Genomic DNA, 19,193 nt, shown 5'->3' with positions numbered 1-19,193 from the left:
TTCGTTTTTATATAAGGCGGGAACCGGAAGTTCGACCCGCGGACCTCTGGGAAGTCCCCCCCCGCACCCAACCAATAAATTCTGGTGGAGAGGAAACCCGAGACACTCACGTGTAGTGTCTCCCACCCGCCCTCCTCCTCTAACCTAATAATAAGACCCATTGGTGTAAGGTAAGTGCCATATTATATTATTATTATATTATTAGCATTGTGCAGGTCAAGGTTCGGAGGTGGAGGAGCAGTCTCTGTCAGCGAGAGAACCTGAGAACATCTAAGACACTCAGAAGGTAAGAAGGTAAGTAAGTGATTTTTACTTATCTTTACTTTTATACCTTTTTTCAAATTGTGTGTGTCGGGGGGAAACTGAAGTGACATCACAGAAAAGCTGTGGCCAGAGTGGCTGGTTGGGATTCTACCTAAATTTAAAAAAAATTTGAGTATTTGGTAACTAATTAAACATAATAACTTAATTATAATTTAGAGGGATATCTAAGCCAGAGATCGGAGAGTACTATAGTTAGCTATCGCATTTCTATTAGAAATCTAGTGCTAGGAAACAGATAGTTGACAGTAACTTTGAAATATAAAAAAAAATATTTAAAAAAAAGACAAATTTTAATTTTAATTTTAATTAATTGACGCAATGTCAGTTAGAGGGGTGCTGTGCTCTGACTGTGAGCTGTGGCAGGTCCGGGAGGCTTCCAGCGTCCCGGATGGCTTCATCTGCAGAAAGTGCACCCAACTGGAGCTCCCCACAGACCGCATGGTTCGGTTGGAGCAGCAATTGGATGCACTTAAGAGCATGCAGGTGGCGGAAAGCGTCAGAGATCGCAGTTGTGTAAATGTGGTCACACCCAAGGTGCAGGCAGAGAAATGGGTGACCACCAGAAAGGGCAGGCAGTCAGTGCAGGAATCCCCTGTGGTTGTCCCCCTCTCGAACAGATATACCCCTTTGGATACTGTCGGGGGGATAGCCTATCAGGGGAAAACAGCAGCAGCCAGAGCAGTGGCACCACGGCTGGCTCTGATGTTCAGAAGGGAGGGTCAAAGCGCAGAAGAGTAATAGTAATAGGGGACTCTATAGTCAGGGGCACAGATAGGCGCTTCTGTGGACGTGAAAGAGACTCCAGGATGGTGTGTTGCCTCCCTGGTGCCAGGGTCCAGGATGTCTCCGAACGGGTAGAGGGCATCCTGAAGGGGGAGGGCAAACAGGCAGAGGTCGTTGTACATATTGGTACTAACGACATAGGCAGGAAGGGGCATGAGGTCCTGCAGCAGGTGTTCAGGGAGCTAGGCAGAAAGTTAAAAGACAGGACCTCGAGGGTTGTAATCTCGGGATTACTCCCTGTGCCACGTGCCAGTGAGGCTAGAAATAGGAAGATAGAGCAGATAAACACGTGGCTAAACAGCTGGTGTAGGAGGGAGGGTTTCCATTATCTGGACCACTGGGAGCTCTTCCGGGGCAGGTGTGACCTGTATAAGAAGGACGGGTTGCATCTAAACCGGAGAGGCATAAATATCCTGGCCGCGAGGTTTGCTAGTGTCACACGGGAGGGTTTAAACTAGTATGGCAGGGGGGTGGGCACGGGAGCAATAGGTCAGAAGGTGAGAGCATTGAGGGAGAACTAGGGAATAGGGACAGTGTGGCTCTGAGGCAGAGCAGACGGGGAGAAGTTGCTGAACACAGCGGGTCTGGTGCCTGAAGTGCATATGTTTTAATGCAAGGAGCATTACGGGTAAGGCAGATGAACTTAGAGCTTGGATTAGTACTTGGAACTATGATGTTGTTGCCATTACAGAGACCTGGTTGAGGGAAGGGCAGGATTGGCAGCTAAACGTTCCAGGATTTAGATGTTTCAGGCGGGATAGAGGGGGATGTAAAAGGGGAGGTGGAGTTGCGCTACTTGTTCGGGAGAATATCACAGCTGTACTGCGAGAGGACACCTCAGAGGGCAGTGAGGCTATATGGGTAGAGATCAGGAATAAGAAGGGTGCAGTCACAATGTTGGGGGTATACTACAGGCCTCCCAACAGCCAGCGGGAGATAGAGGAGCAGATAGGTAGACAGATTTTGGAAAAGAGTAAAAACAACAGGGTTGTGGTGATGGGAGACTTCAACTTCCCCAATATTGACTGGGACTCACTTAGTGCCAGGGGCTTAGACGGGGCGGAGTTTGTAAGGTGCATCCAGGAGGGCTTCTTAAAACAATATGTAGACAGTCCAACAAGGGAAGGGGCGGTACTGGACCTGGTATTGGGGAATGAGCCTGGCCGGGTGGTAGATGTTTCAGTAGGGGAGCATTTCGGTAACAGTGACCACAATTCAGTAAGTTTTAAAGTACTGGTGGACAAGGATAAGAGTGGTCCGAGGATGAATGTGCTAAATTGGGGGAAGGCTAATTATAACAATATTAGGCGGGAACTGAAGAGCATAGATTGGGGGCGGATGTTTGAGGGCAAATCAACATCTGACATGTGGGAGGCTTTCAAGTGGCAGTTGAAAGGAATACAGGACCGGCATGTTCCTGTGAGGAAGAAAGATAAATACGGCAATTTTCGGGAACCTTGGATGACGAGTTATATTGTAGGCCTCGTCAAAAAGAAAAAGGAGGCATTTGTCAGGGCTAAAAGGCTGGGAACGGACGAAGCCTGCGTGGAATATAAGGAAAGTAGGAAGGAACTTAAGCAAGGAGTCAGGAGGGCTAGAAGGGGTCACGAAAAGTCATTGGCAAATAGGGTTAAGGAAAATCCCAAGGCTTTTTACACGTACATAAAAAGCAAGAGGGTAGCCAGGGAAAGGGTTGGCCCACTGAAGGATAGGCAAGGGAATCTATGTGTGGAGCCAGAGGAAATGGGCGAGGTACTAAATGAATACTTTGCATCAGTATTCACCAAAGAGAAGGAATTGGTAGATGTTGAGTCTGGAGAAGGGGGTGTAGATAGCCTGGGTCACATTGTGATCCAAAAAGACGAGGTGTTGGGTGTCTTAAAAAATATTAAGGTAGATAAGTCCCCAGGGCCTGATGGGATCTACCCCAGAATACTGAAGGAGGCTGGAGAGGAAATTGCTGAGGCCTTGACAGAAATCTTTGGATCCTCGCTGTCTTCAGGGGATGTCCCAGAGGACTGGAGAATAGCCAATGTTGTTCCTCTGTTTAAGAAGGGTAGCAGGGAAAATCCCGGGAACTACAGGCCGGTGAGCCTTACTTCAGTGGTAGGGAAATTACTGGAGAGAATTCTTCGAGACAGGATCTACTCCCATTTGGAAGCAAATGGACGTATTAGTGAGAGGCAGCACGGTTTTGTGAAGGGGAGGTCGTGTCTCACTAACTTGATAGAGTTTTTCGAGGAGGTCACTAAGATGATTGATGCAGGTAGGGCAGTAGATGTTGTCTATATGGACTTCAGTAAGGCCTTTGACAAGGTCCCTCATGGTAGACTAGTACAAAAGGTGAAGTCACACGGGATCAGGGGTGAGCTGGCAAGGTGGATACAGAACTGGCTAGGCCATAGAAGGCAGAGAGTAGCAATGGAGGGATGCTTTTCTAATTGGAGGGCTGTGACCAGTGGTGATCCACAGGGATCAGTGCTGGGACCTTTGCTCTTTGTAGTATATATAAATGATTTGGAGGAAAATGTAACTGGTCTGATTAGTAAGTTTGCAGACGACACAAAGGTTGGTGGAATTGCGGATAGCGATGAGGACTGTCGGAGGATACAGCAGGATTTAGATTGTCTGGAGACTTGGGCGGAGAGATGGCAGATGGAGTTTAATCCGGACAAATGTGAGGTAATGCATTTTGGAAGGTCTAATGCAGGTAGGGAATATACAGTGAATGGTAGAACCCTCAAGAGTATTGAAAGTCAAAGAGATCTAGGAGTACAGGTCCACAGGTCATTGAAAGGGGCAACACAGGTGGAGAAGGTAGTCAAGAAGGCATACGGCATGCTTGCCTTCATTGGCCGGGGCATTGAGTATAAGAATTGGCAAGTCATGTTGCAGCTGTATAGAACCTTAGTTAGGCCACACTTGGAGTATCGTGTTCAATTCTGGTCGCCACACTACCAGAAGGATGTGGAGGCTTTAGAGAGGGTGCAGAAGAGATTTACCAGAATGTTGCCTGGTATGGAGGGCATTAGCTATGAGGAGCGATTGAATAAACTCAGTTTGTTCTCACTGGAACGAAGGTTGAGGGGAGACCTGATAGAGGTATACAAAATTATGAGAGGCATAGACAGAGTGGATAGTCAGAGGCTTTTCCCCAGGGTAGAGGGGTCAATTACTAGGGGACATAGGTTTAAGGTGAGAGGGGCAAGGTTTAGAGTAGATGTACGAGGCAAGTTTTTTACGCAGGGGGTAGTGGGTGCCTGGAACTCGCTACCGGAGGAGGTAGTGGAAGCAGGGACGATAGGGACATTTAAGGGGCATCTTGACAAATATATGAATAGGATGGGAATAGAAGGATACGGACCCAGGAAGTGTAGAAGATTGTAGTTTAGTCGGGCAGCATGGTCGGTACGGGCTTGGAGGGCCGAAGGGCCTGTTCCTGTGCTGTACAGTTCTTTGTTCTTTGTTCTTTGACACAGTGTCTGCATGGCAGAAAAGTGTCTGCTGCCAGGTCCTACTTTCTCAACTCTTCAAAAGATAAACATTCGAGGGAGGACAAATAAACGCTGGAAAGATGCACTAAAGCTCTCCTTGAAGCACGGTAGCACTGACAGTAATGATTAGGAGAATCATGCTATTCATCCTTCAAAACAACATCAAGCTGCATTACACTTTGAGTCACAATGTCTTAATAATGAGGCAGAGTGGCAGTAGAGAGGAAAAGAAAAGGTCGCGAATCCTACACTGGAGATCCCATTATAGCCTGCCCAATGTACTCAAAAACAATGGCTTGAGAATCGGCCTATTCAGCCACAAGACGGCCCCTGGCAGAAATTTGCGATCTTGAAAATGTTACCTTTGAATTAAGGAACAGATAGCGATAAGGAGTTAATACGCACATCCTTTAACAGAGTATATAGCACAAAAACAAGCTATTCTGGCCAATTGGTCTGTGTCAGCATTTATGCTCTAGATACACCTCTGCCCATTCCTCCTCCTTAACACAATTAGCATATGGCCTACTTTCTTCCTCATATTCTTCTTGAGCTTCTCCTTAAATGCATCTATGTTATTTGTCTCAATTACTCCTTAAGGTAGCAAGTTCCACATTCTTACCAATTTGGGTAAAGTTTTTACTGAATTCCCTATTGGATTTATTAGTCACTTCATTATATTTATGACTTCTAGTTTTTGAACTTCGCTAAAAGTGGAAGCATTTTCTCTATATCTACCCTGTGAAACTCTTTCATAATTTTAAAGGCCTCTATCCGTTCACGCCTCTGCTGTCAATTTTCTAGGAAAACCGATTCTGCATCTTTTTTTCCTCTTAAACAGTGCTTTTATTAAATCAATTGACCACACATTCGCACCATCACTAAGACCACCTATTCCTACTTCTGTAAAATATCCTCACTTTGCCCCTGCCTCAGCTCATCGAGTGATAACATCTTTATTCATGCATTTGTTGTCTCCAAACTTGATTGTTCCATTACACTCATGGCTGGCCTCCGAACTTACATAAACTTGAAGTCATCCAAACTGTGCTGGCCGTGTCTTCCTCACACCAAGTCCTGTTCACCTGTCATCCTGTGCTCACTGAGCTTCAGTGGCTCCCATCAAACAATATCTTGATTTTAAAACCCCCATCCTTGTTTTCAAATTCCTCCATGCCTCTCACCCCTCCCTATTTCTTAAATTTCTTCCAGCCCCACAACCCTCAGATATCTGGACTCAATTATTTCTAGCCTCTTGAGAATCCTCACTTTTAATCGCTCTACCACGAGTGACCGTGCTTTCAGTTGCCTGGGCCCTAAAGCTCAGGAATTCTATCCCTAAACCTCTCCTCTTTGCTTTCTCCTTTAAGGCACTTCTTAAAACCGAAGTGTATGATATCTACTCATGTGACTTGGTGTCATAATGTTCTTGTGAAGTGCCCTGGAATTTATTACGTTAAAGACACCACAATAATACAAATGCTTCAATAAAATATTGTCTTAAAAAAGACACCACAATAAATGTAAGTTGTTGCTTCGTTATTATTGGTCTATTGTGACTTCCCATACTACACATTTGTGCTTTAATTCATTCCTTCCCCGCTGTGTTTTTTAGTAATTTCTCTGCATGTTTTTCTCCTGTCCTCCCTCCAACGTGGCCGTGTTTTTCTCCCTTTCTGCGCTTCCAGCTAGTTCTATTGCATCTCTCTCTCTGTATCTTTAACATATACTTATACATGGCATACATGCTTGTGCATGCACATATAATGTGTACTTATATGTATGCTATATAAAATTTAATTTATATTATGCCGTTCACAACTGTAGAACTTGCTAAATGCTTTAAAGCCTAGTCTAAGTATAGTCACAGTTGTAATGTCTGAAACAGCAGCCAATTTGTGCACAGCAAGGTCTCATGAGCAGTAATGAAATAAATCATATAATCCATTTTAATGATAGTAAAATGCATCAACTAAGACTGCACTGATCTTAACCAGGGTAGCATTTTAGCACTATTATTAGCCTAAGTGTACCAAGATCTCAACTCCACTGATCCTCATCGTAAGAGAAGGGAAAGAGGGAAATCAAAGATCACACCTGCTCAAATGGACAGTAGGTGAGGACAGACCTAGGTTCAACTATTATGTGCTCCACAGTCCCAACAAAAAATCATAATGATACTGCACAGAAGGAGGCCATTTGGGCTATTATGTGCTGACTCTGGTAGAACTATCCAAGTAATTCTATTTGCATTTCTCCCTTAGCCCTAATATCATATCACACTTAGGGTCTTCTCAGCCATGAATGCCGATGGCTATTTGGGCAAGTTACCACAGGGCATGAATTCAAATTCATAACATTGTTTTTACCCACTGAATATCAATACCAATTCTTGGGCTGTAATGTTGATTCCTTTGCATTCAAACTGCTCCAAAGTTAATTTAAAGCTAATTTGAAGTAATCCACTTCTCATCTTTTACACTGAAGGTGCCTCAGAATGTTTGGAGACATTTCCTGTAACAGTTAAAAGGAAAGATGGCAATAATATTCAATGATCATCACATTAGTGATAACATTTCAAATATTGATCCATCAAGATACTGTTTAAATGATCAAATGGAAAGCACACACTAAATTTTCCTTCCTTTTTAAGGTAGCATATTGTTTGTTACCATACTGGGATGCTCTTGGTCATATACATCAACTTTGCTATTTCTTTAGCAGACAGGCTTTTAAGTTTGAACCAAAAAGGTAGTAGGTACAAATGATATGGAAATTCTTCTACATAATTTGAAAGTTGCATTTTCTGCAAGACATCTTTACTGTGGTGATTTAATTTAATAGGCATGGTGGCCATATATCCTTCATTATTTTTAACATTATTGTAGAACTCCAACGAACAGGGGGGAAAGGTTTGTTGGATGTTAACGTTAAATATTATCTGCGCCATTTCTGTTTTGCAAAATTTCAGAGCATATCTTACACATGCTACTGAACAAGTTTGAACAGTGAGTCAAAGTCCCACTCTCGAAAGGCAGCACGGTGGCGTAGTGGATAGCACTGCTGCTTCACTGTGCCGAGGTCCCTGGTTCAATCCCGGCTTTGAGTCACTGTCCGTGTGGAGTTTGCACATTCTCCCCGTGTTTGCGTGGGTTTCGCCCCCACACCCAAAGATGTTCAGGGTAGGTGCATTTGCCATGTTAAATTGCCGCTTAATTGGAAAAAAATGAATTGGGTATTCTAAATTCTCTTTTTTTTTTAAATGTCCCACACTCTGGCTCAATTACAAAAATCAAGGCTAACACTGCAGTGCAGTACAGATGGAGTGTTATGCTGCTGGAGGTGTCGTCTTTCAGATCTTTCTGTCCTCTTAGGTGGACATAAAAGATTCCATTACACTATTTCAAGGAAGAGCAGGGGAAAAATCCCCAGTGCTGTGGCCAATATTCATCCCTCAATCAACATCCCAAAAAAACAGATTATCTGATCATTATCACATCGCTATTTGTGGGAGTTTGCTGCCTGCAAATTAGCTTCTGAACTACATTTCTAAAAGTACTTCTTTTGCTATAAAGCACTGAGATGTCTGCTGGTAATGAAAAATGCTGTATAGATGCAGGTCTTTCTTTTTGGTCTCTATCGGGATTGAATTTATAACAATAGCAGTCCTAAAATGAGTGAGATAACGGATATTGAGTGCAGTATAACACTCCATTTCTCAATTACCGTTAGGCTTCAGCTAATCGAGACACTTTCTCATTTTGACAACAGCTAGCCATCTGAATGAACTGCATTTCACACTTCGATGAGTCTTGTTACTATTGATTTTGGATTATGATTTTCCATCCGAATATAATTTGGATGAGTTAAGCCGTCCCTGTATAACAAACAGACACATAGAATCCCTACAGTGCAGGAGACCATTCGGCCCATTAGTCTGCACTGACCCTTGGAAAGAACACCCTACCTAGGCCCACGCCCCCACCCTATCCCCATAACCCCACTTAATCTTTTGGACACTAAAGGGGAAACTCCACACTGTCAGCCTTGGCCAGAATTGAACCCGGGTCCCTGGTGCTGTGAGACAGAAGTGCCACCATGCTGCCTGATTCAAGCTTGATAGGACACGAGTTCAATGTTGGCACCTCTAATCGTGGTTTTCAAACTGAACTCCCGCAGGCACTCTCCTGGGGATGCACAGAACAATATGAAAGTGCAAACTGCCACAATGCAGTGCAAAGGTGTGTCAGCTGTCTCTCCTGGGAGGGGAGCATGCCTCAAAGAGTGCTCTCAGGTATTACAGTTAAAACCTAGTTTTTAAAAGCATTATTAAACACACTCTGCAGCACTCACGTAGAACATGTGTTGTATAATATTATAACTTAGATAGGATGGCAGGGTTTCATTCATATGCAAAGAGGTCCTTCAATCAAACAGGTTTGGGAATACTGCTCTATTACACTTCCATTTTAAAAACATATTCACCTTAGTAAATAATGAATCAGAACAAAGATTACTCAAGAAACACAAAATTGTGTTATGCAATGCACAAAATATGAACACTAATAAATGTTTTCTTTCTATTGACGGGTATCAAATTCTAAAAACGTAAAAGCTAAAGCTGAATATAAACGAGTGGGTACAATAGCTATCTGGAAAAACAACATTTTTCAAACGCCAAATAAAATTAGATTAAAAATTAACATTATTTTATCATGACAATAATACCACAGCTTTCTCCAGATTTGGAATTCTAAAGGACACGTATGCATAGTGAATGCCAGCCATAACGATCACTGCAGTAGCTCTTTTATCATAGCGAAATTATATTGCATAAAGTGTGTGCTGATATTCTTGTTAATTATCGACTGGCATGGATGGGTAAATATGTTTCAGCTCAAATTTTCTATCAAAACAAGTTTTAAGAGTAGATAGCTTACAAAGTATCTGCTTTTTACCATGACCAAGTTCAGCTGGAGCTCAGGAAAACACAGGATTTCTTGTAACCAATAGTTGATAAGGATCAAAGAACTATGGAGTTCAGTCTGGCTCCTTCAATTCTCCAGAAAACAAGTGTCTACACCACAAAAATCCTTTAATTTGGCACCTAATTTAAGCCTTAGTTCTGCAAGGCCATATGATGAGGCTATAGAAAGAACAAGATGACACTGCTCTCTAGGATTAGTTTGTTAATTCAAAACATTTAATGCAAGGCAGCATTCTTTTCTTCAGGAAGTATTTGCAGTAGAAAATTCCCAAGTGAAAAAGGTAGCCTGAATGCAGCTTCTGACAGCAACAATACCACAGTGTCCACCACAAATAAAAGCACATAATGAAAGCAACAGGCCTTGTATCAAACTCACAATTAACATTGAATGCCACATTAAATTTTTGAAAAATAAAACATATTAAGGGTCATGAGAAAAGCAGATACCTTTTTTCAGTCATTGTGCACCATGAAAGAAGCAACTGTGGAGTTCATATGCTATTCATACTCACATCAGGTTGTACAAGACCTGCAAGAGGGCCCTATCCTCACCATTAAAACAGAATATTTAATCTTTCCGAAATGTTCTTTGTGTTTGATATCAATAGTTGCATAATCTGTACTGTCTTTTTGGAATGCAGAAATTGTGCAATCTACTGAACTGAATAAACAAGATTGATTTATTTCACTCTTTAATTTTAAAATTAGAACATCAGTGCAGACAGACAGCACACTACATTGTTAACAATAGAATTTGTGGCAGTTTTTTTGTGTTCTGAGTATCCTGCACCCTGGAATAAATTATTGAAAATAAGGCTATAGAAAATTAAGCAAGTGGAAAGGGAACAGAAGGCTAATTGCTTCTATACTATATAACACTCAATTGCAAACATATTATTTATCTAACAAGCACAGACAAAACAATGCTGTTGCATTATTTGGGCAATTCTGCCAATTAAGGTGCCACATTTTTCTCAGATTATTTGCTATCCATATTATGCCCTTGTTAAGCTCATTTTATCCATGACACCCACCCTCCTGCTCTTGACATACTCCCATTAATCTCCTTCCCGCCACACTATCTGCCATTGTAAACTGTTCTCTCCGCTCAGTTACAGTCCCTTTCCCCCTCTCAAATCTGCTGTCATCAACCTCTCCTCAAAAAACTCATCATTGATCTCTCCTCTTGACCCCCTTTCTGGCTTTATAAACTTACAAGACATCTCCAACCTCCATTTCCTCTCCAACATCCTTGATTATTTTTTATCACCTCTCAAATTCACATCCATCTTTTCATCAACCCTGTTTGAATCTTTCAAACCAGATTCCGAAATCACCTAATCAAAGTCACAAATGGCATCCTCAGTGTCTGTGACCATGATGCACGACAGCTCCTTCTCAACATACATGCAGTTGTTAACATAGGAGATCATGTCATCCTCCTGTGTTGCCCAGCTGCATGTGACTGCCTTTGCCTGATTCCATTGTCATCCAGTAAATTCCAGATTTTCACTGCTCTTGTAAGAAAATGTGTTCCCAAATCGTCAAGCTCTCATTTTATTGTCTCCTTCTTTTGGTTTCTATCAAGAGGAAATGATTTCACTGTATTGATCTGAACAAATTCCTTTATCATTCTAAACGCCTTGATTAAATCACTGTTCAACTTTCTAAACACAAGGGACTAAACCCACGTTTTTTTCAACTTGTCTTCATAATTTAAGTATAATTTTCTCAACTCTCTTAGCAAACGTTTCTCACACGAACGTAACGTACTCTGTATCCTAACAGCTTAATTTGAAAACTTGCATTTACATTTCTCTTTCCTTTTGTCTGAAAAGATGAGGTTCCAGCAGAGATCTCTAGCAACCCCATTTGTCAGTCTGCAAATTAGAAAAAGAATCTTTTAGGCCTGCTCGACATAGAAAACATTCATTGACCCCCATCCACAATGTCAGTGGCCACCTTAAACATATCAACCGGATTAGTCCACAAATCCATGTAGATTCTTTTGAATCAGCTGGCACGCAACTAAATTAAGAAGACACTCTTTTTTTTAAAATTAGATTTTAGTAACATTTTCACAATTGATGTTGAATGGACAAGTCATCAGCAACCAATGTCCCCTTCCTCCCTTCTTACATAATGAAGTAGTATTTGCAATTGTTAATCCAAGAGTACAATTCCCAAATCTAGAAAGCTTTGGAAAATCATATTAGCAGATAAATGCGCATAATATTCGGGCTAATACATTTAGTCTGTTTCCCCCGTTATATAAAGCAACAGGCAAATTTGAAAGCAAATCACAATCATTTTAACCTCTATACAAATACACTGTGATCTCGCCAGAAAATAAATCTGTCCTTCGGTAACAGCAGTTGTCCGGATATCCTTTGAGCAGACCCAAGGATTCCCTCAACATCAAAGCATTATTAAAAGCAATAGAAAATCACACTATACCTGAGTGCAGAATAAACACCCAATGACAAGAATGCATAATCAGGATCATAATAAAGGTAGACGGAGGAGATACACTGAGGAAGAATGTCAATTACTCCAACTGCAATAATCTTTCCATCCAACCAGTATTGCTGGTGAAATGATCCATAACCTGAAACAGGCCCATCTGGCGGGTTGTCTGCCTAAAAGGGGAAGAAGAAATCTTATCAGAGGACATCCAAGCAATTTAAAGCACATCAAATGATACAGAAACATAACATATATAGAACTTGTAAGTGTGCCGTTGTGTTAATTGTGTTGCAGTAATCGCAATTTAGGATTAAACCCTGAAAGTCTGCAAAAGTCATTTAAGTTGCATTTACAATTAGCATTTTAAGACAAACATTTGGCAATTCCAAAATAAGGAAGCCTATGTATTCATTCTTTTCCACAGTTAACGTCAGTTTACTGAGAAATATCTGTTTAATGTTTTTAAAGAATCATAAAAAGACTTTAAATCAATATCTTAAATCTTCTCAGTAAAGATGCAACATTCTGCAGCCAGCCTGACAAAATTAAATTCATTCCCAAACAATGGCAGGTGAATTCTCAAGGAACAAGTATAACTCTTTTCAAGAGGGAGACAAATCATGCTATTGAGCTATGTTCCTCTTGTCCAAAGCAGGGAAAAGCTCTGCCCTCTACCCACCCACTATGGCTCCTCATGCTACCTATGCCAAACTATGGCAATTCCATGCCTTTTTACCCACTATACAATGTCTGGAACTAATTAACCGTATAATGTACAGTGAGATGCGTTATGAAAAAGCTTTAAAAAGTAATTCATTCATACCTCTCACTAATAAAAATGTCAATTATCCAGACCTTTTAAAGTATCAATAACAAAAACTACAAACTACAAACCTCACATAAATTGTGCAAACAAACTGTGAGATCAGCAAGCCTGAGCTGTTAATTAAACAATGTTTTCTCTGGGGTACTGGGGTTTTAGTACATTAATAGTTGTCTGGGCTCTCAACCAAACCTCATTATGTAGAACGGCAGAGGTATGCATGGGGGCACCTGGAATATCATGTACAGTTTTGATCTCATTCCCTAAGGAGGAATCTACCTGCCATAGACGGGATTTAGCAGATGTCCACCAGACAAATTCCTGGGATGACAGAACTGCCCTATGAGGAGAGATTGAGGAGATTAGGGTCGTATTCGAAGAATGAGAGGTGATTTTATTGAAACGTACAAAATTCTTAAAGGGCTCGATCAGGTTGATACAGAAAGGATGTTTCCTCTGGCTGGTGGGGGGAGGGTACTAGAACCAGAGGACACCATCTCAGAATAAGGGATTCATTTAGTGCTGAAATGAGGAGCAACTTCTTCACTCAAAGGGCAGCAAATCTTGGGAATTCTCTATCCCAGAGGGCTGTGGAAGCTCAGTCATTAATTACATGCAAAACAGATTGATAACTTCCAGTTACTGATGACATCAAGGCCATGAGGGTAGTCCAGGAAAATTGAGTTGAGGCAGAAGGTCAGCCTAAATCTAGTTGAATGGTAAAACAGGATCAAGGGCAGGGGTGCTCCACATCTGCTCCTATGTTCCAAAACAGGTTAAGTGAGTGGTCAACAAGATTGCAACAAGAGGACAATGTAAGGAAGTGTGAAGCTATTCACTTTGGTCGTAAGAATTGAAAAGCAGAATACTTTTAAAAAGTGAGAAGCATGTAAGTGTTGATGTTCAAAGAGACTTTGATGTGTTTGTACAAGGAATACAGAAGGTTAACGTGCAAGCACATCATGTAACTAAAAAGACAAATGGCATGTTGGCCTTTATTGCAAGGGGATTGGAGTACAGGAATAAAGAAGACCTGCTACAATTGGATTTTGGGGAGACCACATCAGGAGTTTTGTGAGAAATTCTGGTCTAGTTAAGGTTCACTAAGCTGGTTCCTGGGATTAAAGGTGTTGTCCTAAAATGAAATAAATTTTGATTTATATTCTCTGGAGTTAAGAAGAATGACAGGTGATCTCATTGAAACATACAAGATTATGAAGAGGTTTGTTAGGGTGGACACAGACATTTTTCCACTGGTCAGGGAATCTAAAACAGAGGGCACAGTCACAGGATAAGCGGACACAGATTTTTCCACTAGTCAGGGAATCTAAAACACGAGGGCACTGTCATAGGATAAGAGGACACAGAGATTTTTCCACTGGTCAGGGAATCTAAAACATGAGGGCAGCCACAGGTTAAGGGAGCAATTGTTTCGAGAAGGAGAAATTACTGCACTCAATGGGTTATAAATCTTTGGAATCCTCTGCCCCACAAGGTTGTGGACGCTCCATCTTTGAATATATTCAAGGCTGAGATCGACAGATTTTTGGTGTCTGAGGGAATCGAGGGATATGGAGCAGGCAGGAACGTAGAATTGAAACCCAAGATCATGATCACACTAAGTGGCAGTGCAGGCTCAACATGCCATGTGGTCTACTCTTGCTCACATTTCTTGTGTTCTTGGGGCTGACATGCTGAGTACTTCCAGTACTTTCTTTTTTTAAATAAATTTAGAGTACCCAATTCCTTTTTTTCCAATTAATGGACAATGTAGCGTGCCAATTCCCCTACCCTGCACATCTTTTTTGGGTTGTGGGGTCAAGACCCACGCAGACAAGGGGAGAATGTGCAAACTCCACACGGACAGTGACCCGGGGCCGGGATCGAACACTGGCCCTCGGTGCCATGAGGCAGCAGTGCTAACCATGCTGCCCCCTCCCAATACTTTCTATTTCTATCTCCGAATGGACAAAGACAGAGTGAGTGTTTCAGGTTAATGACCCTTCACAGGTACTGTTAGACCTGATGCTTTTTTCCAGCTTTTTCTACTTTAATTTCAGATTTTCAGTGCAGTATTTTGCTTTGTTCACAATCCCTACACTGGTTGATCTAATATAAGGGTGTTTGGGGTAGTAAGGGTTAACGTGGGACTTGGGAAACAGCACCTCTCACATTATGATGCAGAGGGTCACATGATGGAGGACTATGCACAGCGAAAGTCAGAAAGTCGACATGACGATAGCACCTAGTTCGGGCTATACCTTGGTGATATATATATATATGTACTTATGTATTAACAATAAACAGTTTATCCTGAACCATACAGACTCCCAGACCCGTTAGATTCCAAACAACCATACAACAGTGCTGTGTTTCGAAGTTGCGAGTCAATTTCTGTAATTTTACAGAAGCCTGTAGATGGCTATATGGTTGTACATGCTAACAGTGGTTTTCATGAACCCAGAGAAAGTTACTCATGATTTGACAGAAAGTTTCAGTCAGCAAAAATCAGGCCTTTAACATATAAACAACTCTTGTAATATTTAAAATAACGAGTTTCTTACAAAGTCATTCCCAAGTCGTTGTTTTCTAGTTATTTGACAGTAGCCTTCAACTACTTTGAACAGGTGTTATGGGCCAGGGTTTAGTGAACCCCAAAGTGCATCATGGAGTTCACCTGACCCACAACTTTTAATAGATTGTGGTATGGGGAGCACACGGCTTACTCTACAGGTATGGTACAACAGAAAATGGACCAGTGGTTTTCAAAACAAAACAATGTTTATTCTATGAACTCAAATTAACCTTTTAATAACAAACAGTGAATATCTTAGCAACCATTAAATCAAATACACCCCCCAAAGAATACCACACTAAATAACCTGTATGTTGTCCTTTTACCATCCAAAAGACTGAACAAACCTTCAAACAGGAGCACATTAGGGTTTACATTCAAGACTGAAAACATTTATAATTCTTCTGAATTTACCAAATGATTAAGAGATCACCTTCATGGCAGAGATCAACAGCAGTGCCGCTCACAGACACACCCAAGCTTTCTCAAACTGAAACTAAAAGCAGAAGTGGAGCTCAGCTCCACCCACACTCTGACATCACTCCAGTAACATGAGCAGCTCCATTTCTTAAAGGTACATTTCTTAAACACCCATTTCTTAAAGGGTACTCTCACATGACACAGGTATCAGCATCTTATCATTAAATTATGACTGGCTGCCAGGATTGCTGACTAAAATACATAATAAATTAGAATGAATAGTGTGTAGAGAAAACAATGAGATGGAGGAAAAGAATGTAGGACAAAATGGCAATAAAACAAGAATAATTAGCGATGAGTAGAGATACAGTTACAGGAATGAAGGACATGTCTACATTTTTTGAGGTTTACAATACAATGATAGATTAGCTCGAAATATAAATAAGTATTTTCCACCAGGTTGCTTTAGGAAAACTTAATCCCAATTGGTAATTACTCAAGTTAGAAAAAGTATACTCTACGGCTAAAATAATTGGTATTTTAAGACTACTCTATGTGGCTGACACTTTGCATGTATATTTTATGAATCATGCACCTGCAGCAGGTTCTGTGCATTTTTTTTACAAATTAACATTTTTTAATATACGGCTCGGTTTCCTTTTAAGGTACACTTTTTATTAATACTGCTTTGATGATACAGTGCAAAGCAGCAGAAAAACGTCTGAGGATTCAATTGTTTAATCAGATAATTTCAATCAATTGTTGAGAATGTTTTTTAGCAGCTTACATCTGTAAAGAGCTTACACTAAATTAGAGTAAATTAATGCTAAAATAAGCCTTCAAATCTGTACTCACTACTGATTCGTACCACCAGTTGAAACATTTTCTTCCACAAATCCATTAAATAGTAGTCACAAGGGGCGGGATTCTCTGAAAATGTGGCTATGTCCCCACGCCGGCTGGAAAACCGGCGCCAACGGCCTCCCAAAGTGAGGAATTCTCACCTTTCTATGGGGCTAGTTTGCCGCCAGAGTTGTCCCCACTGCTCCAGCCACGCCAAACGGCCGGCATGATCTCGCAACCGGCTGGCGTATTTCCGCACATGCGCAGACCGGCCAGCCTATTTCCGCGCATGCGCGGGGGTTCTCTTCACTACAACGGACCCCGGGCAATATGGTGGAGCCTTACAGGGGCCCGGCGCGGAGGAAATAAGGCCCCACGGAAACAGCCTGCCCGCAGGATCGGCAGGCCCCGATCGCGGGCCAGGTCACCGTGGGCCCCCCCCCCCCCGGTGTCGGATCCCCCGCGCCTCTTCCCATGACCACTCCCACACACTTACCTGCCAGGTCCCGCCGTGCGTGAAGTGAGTAATTCATGCCGGAGGGACTGGCCAAAACTGGACGGCCACTCAGCCCATCGGGTGCCGAAGAATCGCCGGGTGGGGGGGTGGCGCTGTCAACGGCCCCCGACCGGCGTGGGGGGAATTCCACCGGCCCCTGAAAAACGGCGCCGGAGATTGGGCAGCCGGCGTCAGGTCACGATTCGCGCCTCCCCCTGGGAATTCTCCGACCTGGCGAAGGGTCGGACAATCCCGGCCAAGGTGACAGGTTTACCACTTCCCAAGAAAAACTCTTGGAATTGCACATTGGCCATCCGGAATATTGAATAGGACACCAGATTTATGGAAATCTCACAACAGCAAGAATGCATGGTTTTATCTTTGTAATTTATTTCTGTGAATTCCAATTGTATCAAATTTTGTTCAGCAAAACATAAATAATGATCAACATTTACTGCTAGCTGGTTGATAAGGAAATCTTGTATTATTACTCTTGCTCCAGTGGGTCGCCTGTATTTCAGACATCATGTTCAGAGTTCCTCATTTTGCTACTGCTGTCCAAGGGATAATCCTGCTCAATTTAAAATGGTCATTTAAATATACAAAGTTTACAGCTCTTCTTAGTAACCAGTAGTCTTTGACTTGGTTATTGGCCCATGTTTACCGAAAGTTACAAATGCTTTGGGGTACAGTGACTAAGAGCAGCTTAAGAAAATTAGAATGCTGTTCCTAGTTATTTGGGTATCTGCGGTTTGTCTGGCACTGTACTTGTTTTAGCTTGTTCCAAGCCACCATTTCTCCCTAGTGTTTCTTTGTCAGCATTTCAGGACTGTAAGAACAGTAATCAAGTCTCACACATTCATTTTTTAAGAGTCTCTTTCACTCTACAGTTGAACCAGGAATATAATCCCCAGAATAGCCAGCATTCACATTGGAATCTAACTTGACTTATTCAGTTATTATTAATAAGTGACCCTGATCATTAGTAATCAACTTCTTCAGAAAGTAACATAGAATAATATTAAAAAATGAACACAAGGAACCCTGCCCAACAGAAATGTGGTAAAATAACCATAGCAACTGTTTTCCATTATAATCTTAATAATATTGAAAACGAATGAATACAGTAGCCAGATCAAAGTCTACAAAGTGATCTGGGGACTTCCATTAATTGTTAGCACATGTGCTAAAACTATTCAATGAAAAGGCATTTGTAGCATAGATATCAACTTGCTTCTTAACATTTAATAATAAAGCAGAATAAAACACAGACAAGCTGTCTTTTCCAATGTTATTTCTTTCAAATAGAAGTATGATCTCATCCAAGTGACCCTCGATTTACTTGCTAGCTTGGAAAATGCATTTCAGGACAAACATCTCAAACTTCACACAGTACAAAATACAAGGTACTTTATTTCACCCCCTGAGATTGATCGCACTGAACCTATTATAGACAGGAGTGTGGCATCTACTCTTTGGACATTCATCAAAGCATTGCAGAAAGCAACTCACATCAAGGAGGCAACTGACCTCTGAAATTGAAAATCAAGAAAAGTGATGAAACTTCATAGAAATAATAATTTACGAAGCATGAAAAATACTACTGGTGTTTATTGACCATTGATCCAACCACCTCAACCGTGCTCCAGTACACCAGGTCCTTCCCCATCTTGGTTAGATGGAACAAATACATTTCACACATTTGATCTGTGCAACTCCTTGGAGTTACCAGGAATTAAATTAAATCATTGTGAGAAAAGATTCCGTTGAAAGGTGACTCTTTAAAAAACACCAAACGTAGTTTAAGTGAAAACATTTCTGGGTGTACATCAATGGAAAAGTTGCAGTACAGCTGCAGAGTTAGGTTTCTCGTGTGCTTCTGAATGTACTAACCTGGGTAATGCAAGATTCCTACAGGAAACTCTCACAATATCCTGAATTTACACTGCATGCAGTACAGCACAAGCTGCATCCATCATACC

General features: G+C 41.6%; 1 protein-coding gene across 3 annotated transcripts in view; it reads right to left on the bottom strand.

Annotated features, from left to right (window-relative positions):
* The window catches only part of LOC140393178 (arginyl-tRNA--protein transferase 1), a 342,882-nt gene that overhangs the window by 146,467 nt on the left and 177,222 nt on the right, over positions 1-19,193 (bottom strand). For all 3 annotated transcript variants that reach the window (XM_072479318.1, XM_072479324.1, XM_072479323.1), the window contains one exon: positions 12,046-12,227. In XM_072479318.1, coding sequence (XP_072335419.1) covers positions 12,046-12,227 — 182 coding nt within the window. The remainder of the gene's footprint in view (positions 1-12,045; positions 12,228-19,193) is intronic.

Source organism: Scyliorhinus torazame, chromosome 16, assembly GCF_047496885.1.
Source record: "Scyliorhinus torazame isolate Kashiwa2021f chromosome 16, sScyTor2.1, whole genome shotgun sequence".
NCBI lineage: Eukaryota > Metazoa > Chordata > Chondrichthyes > Carcharhiniformes > Scyliorhinidae > Scyliorhinus > Scyliorhinus torazame.
This window is presented reverse-complemented; position numbering and strand designations above follow the sequence as displayed.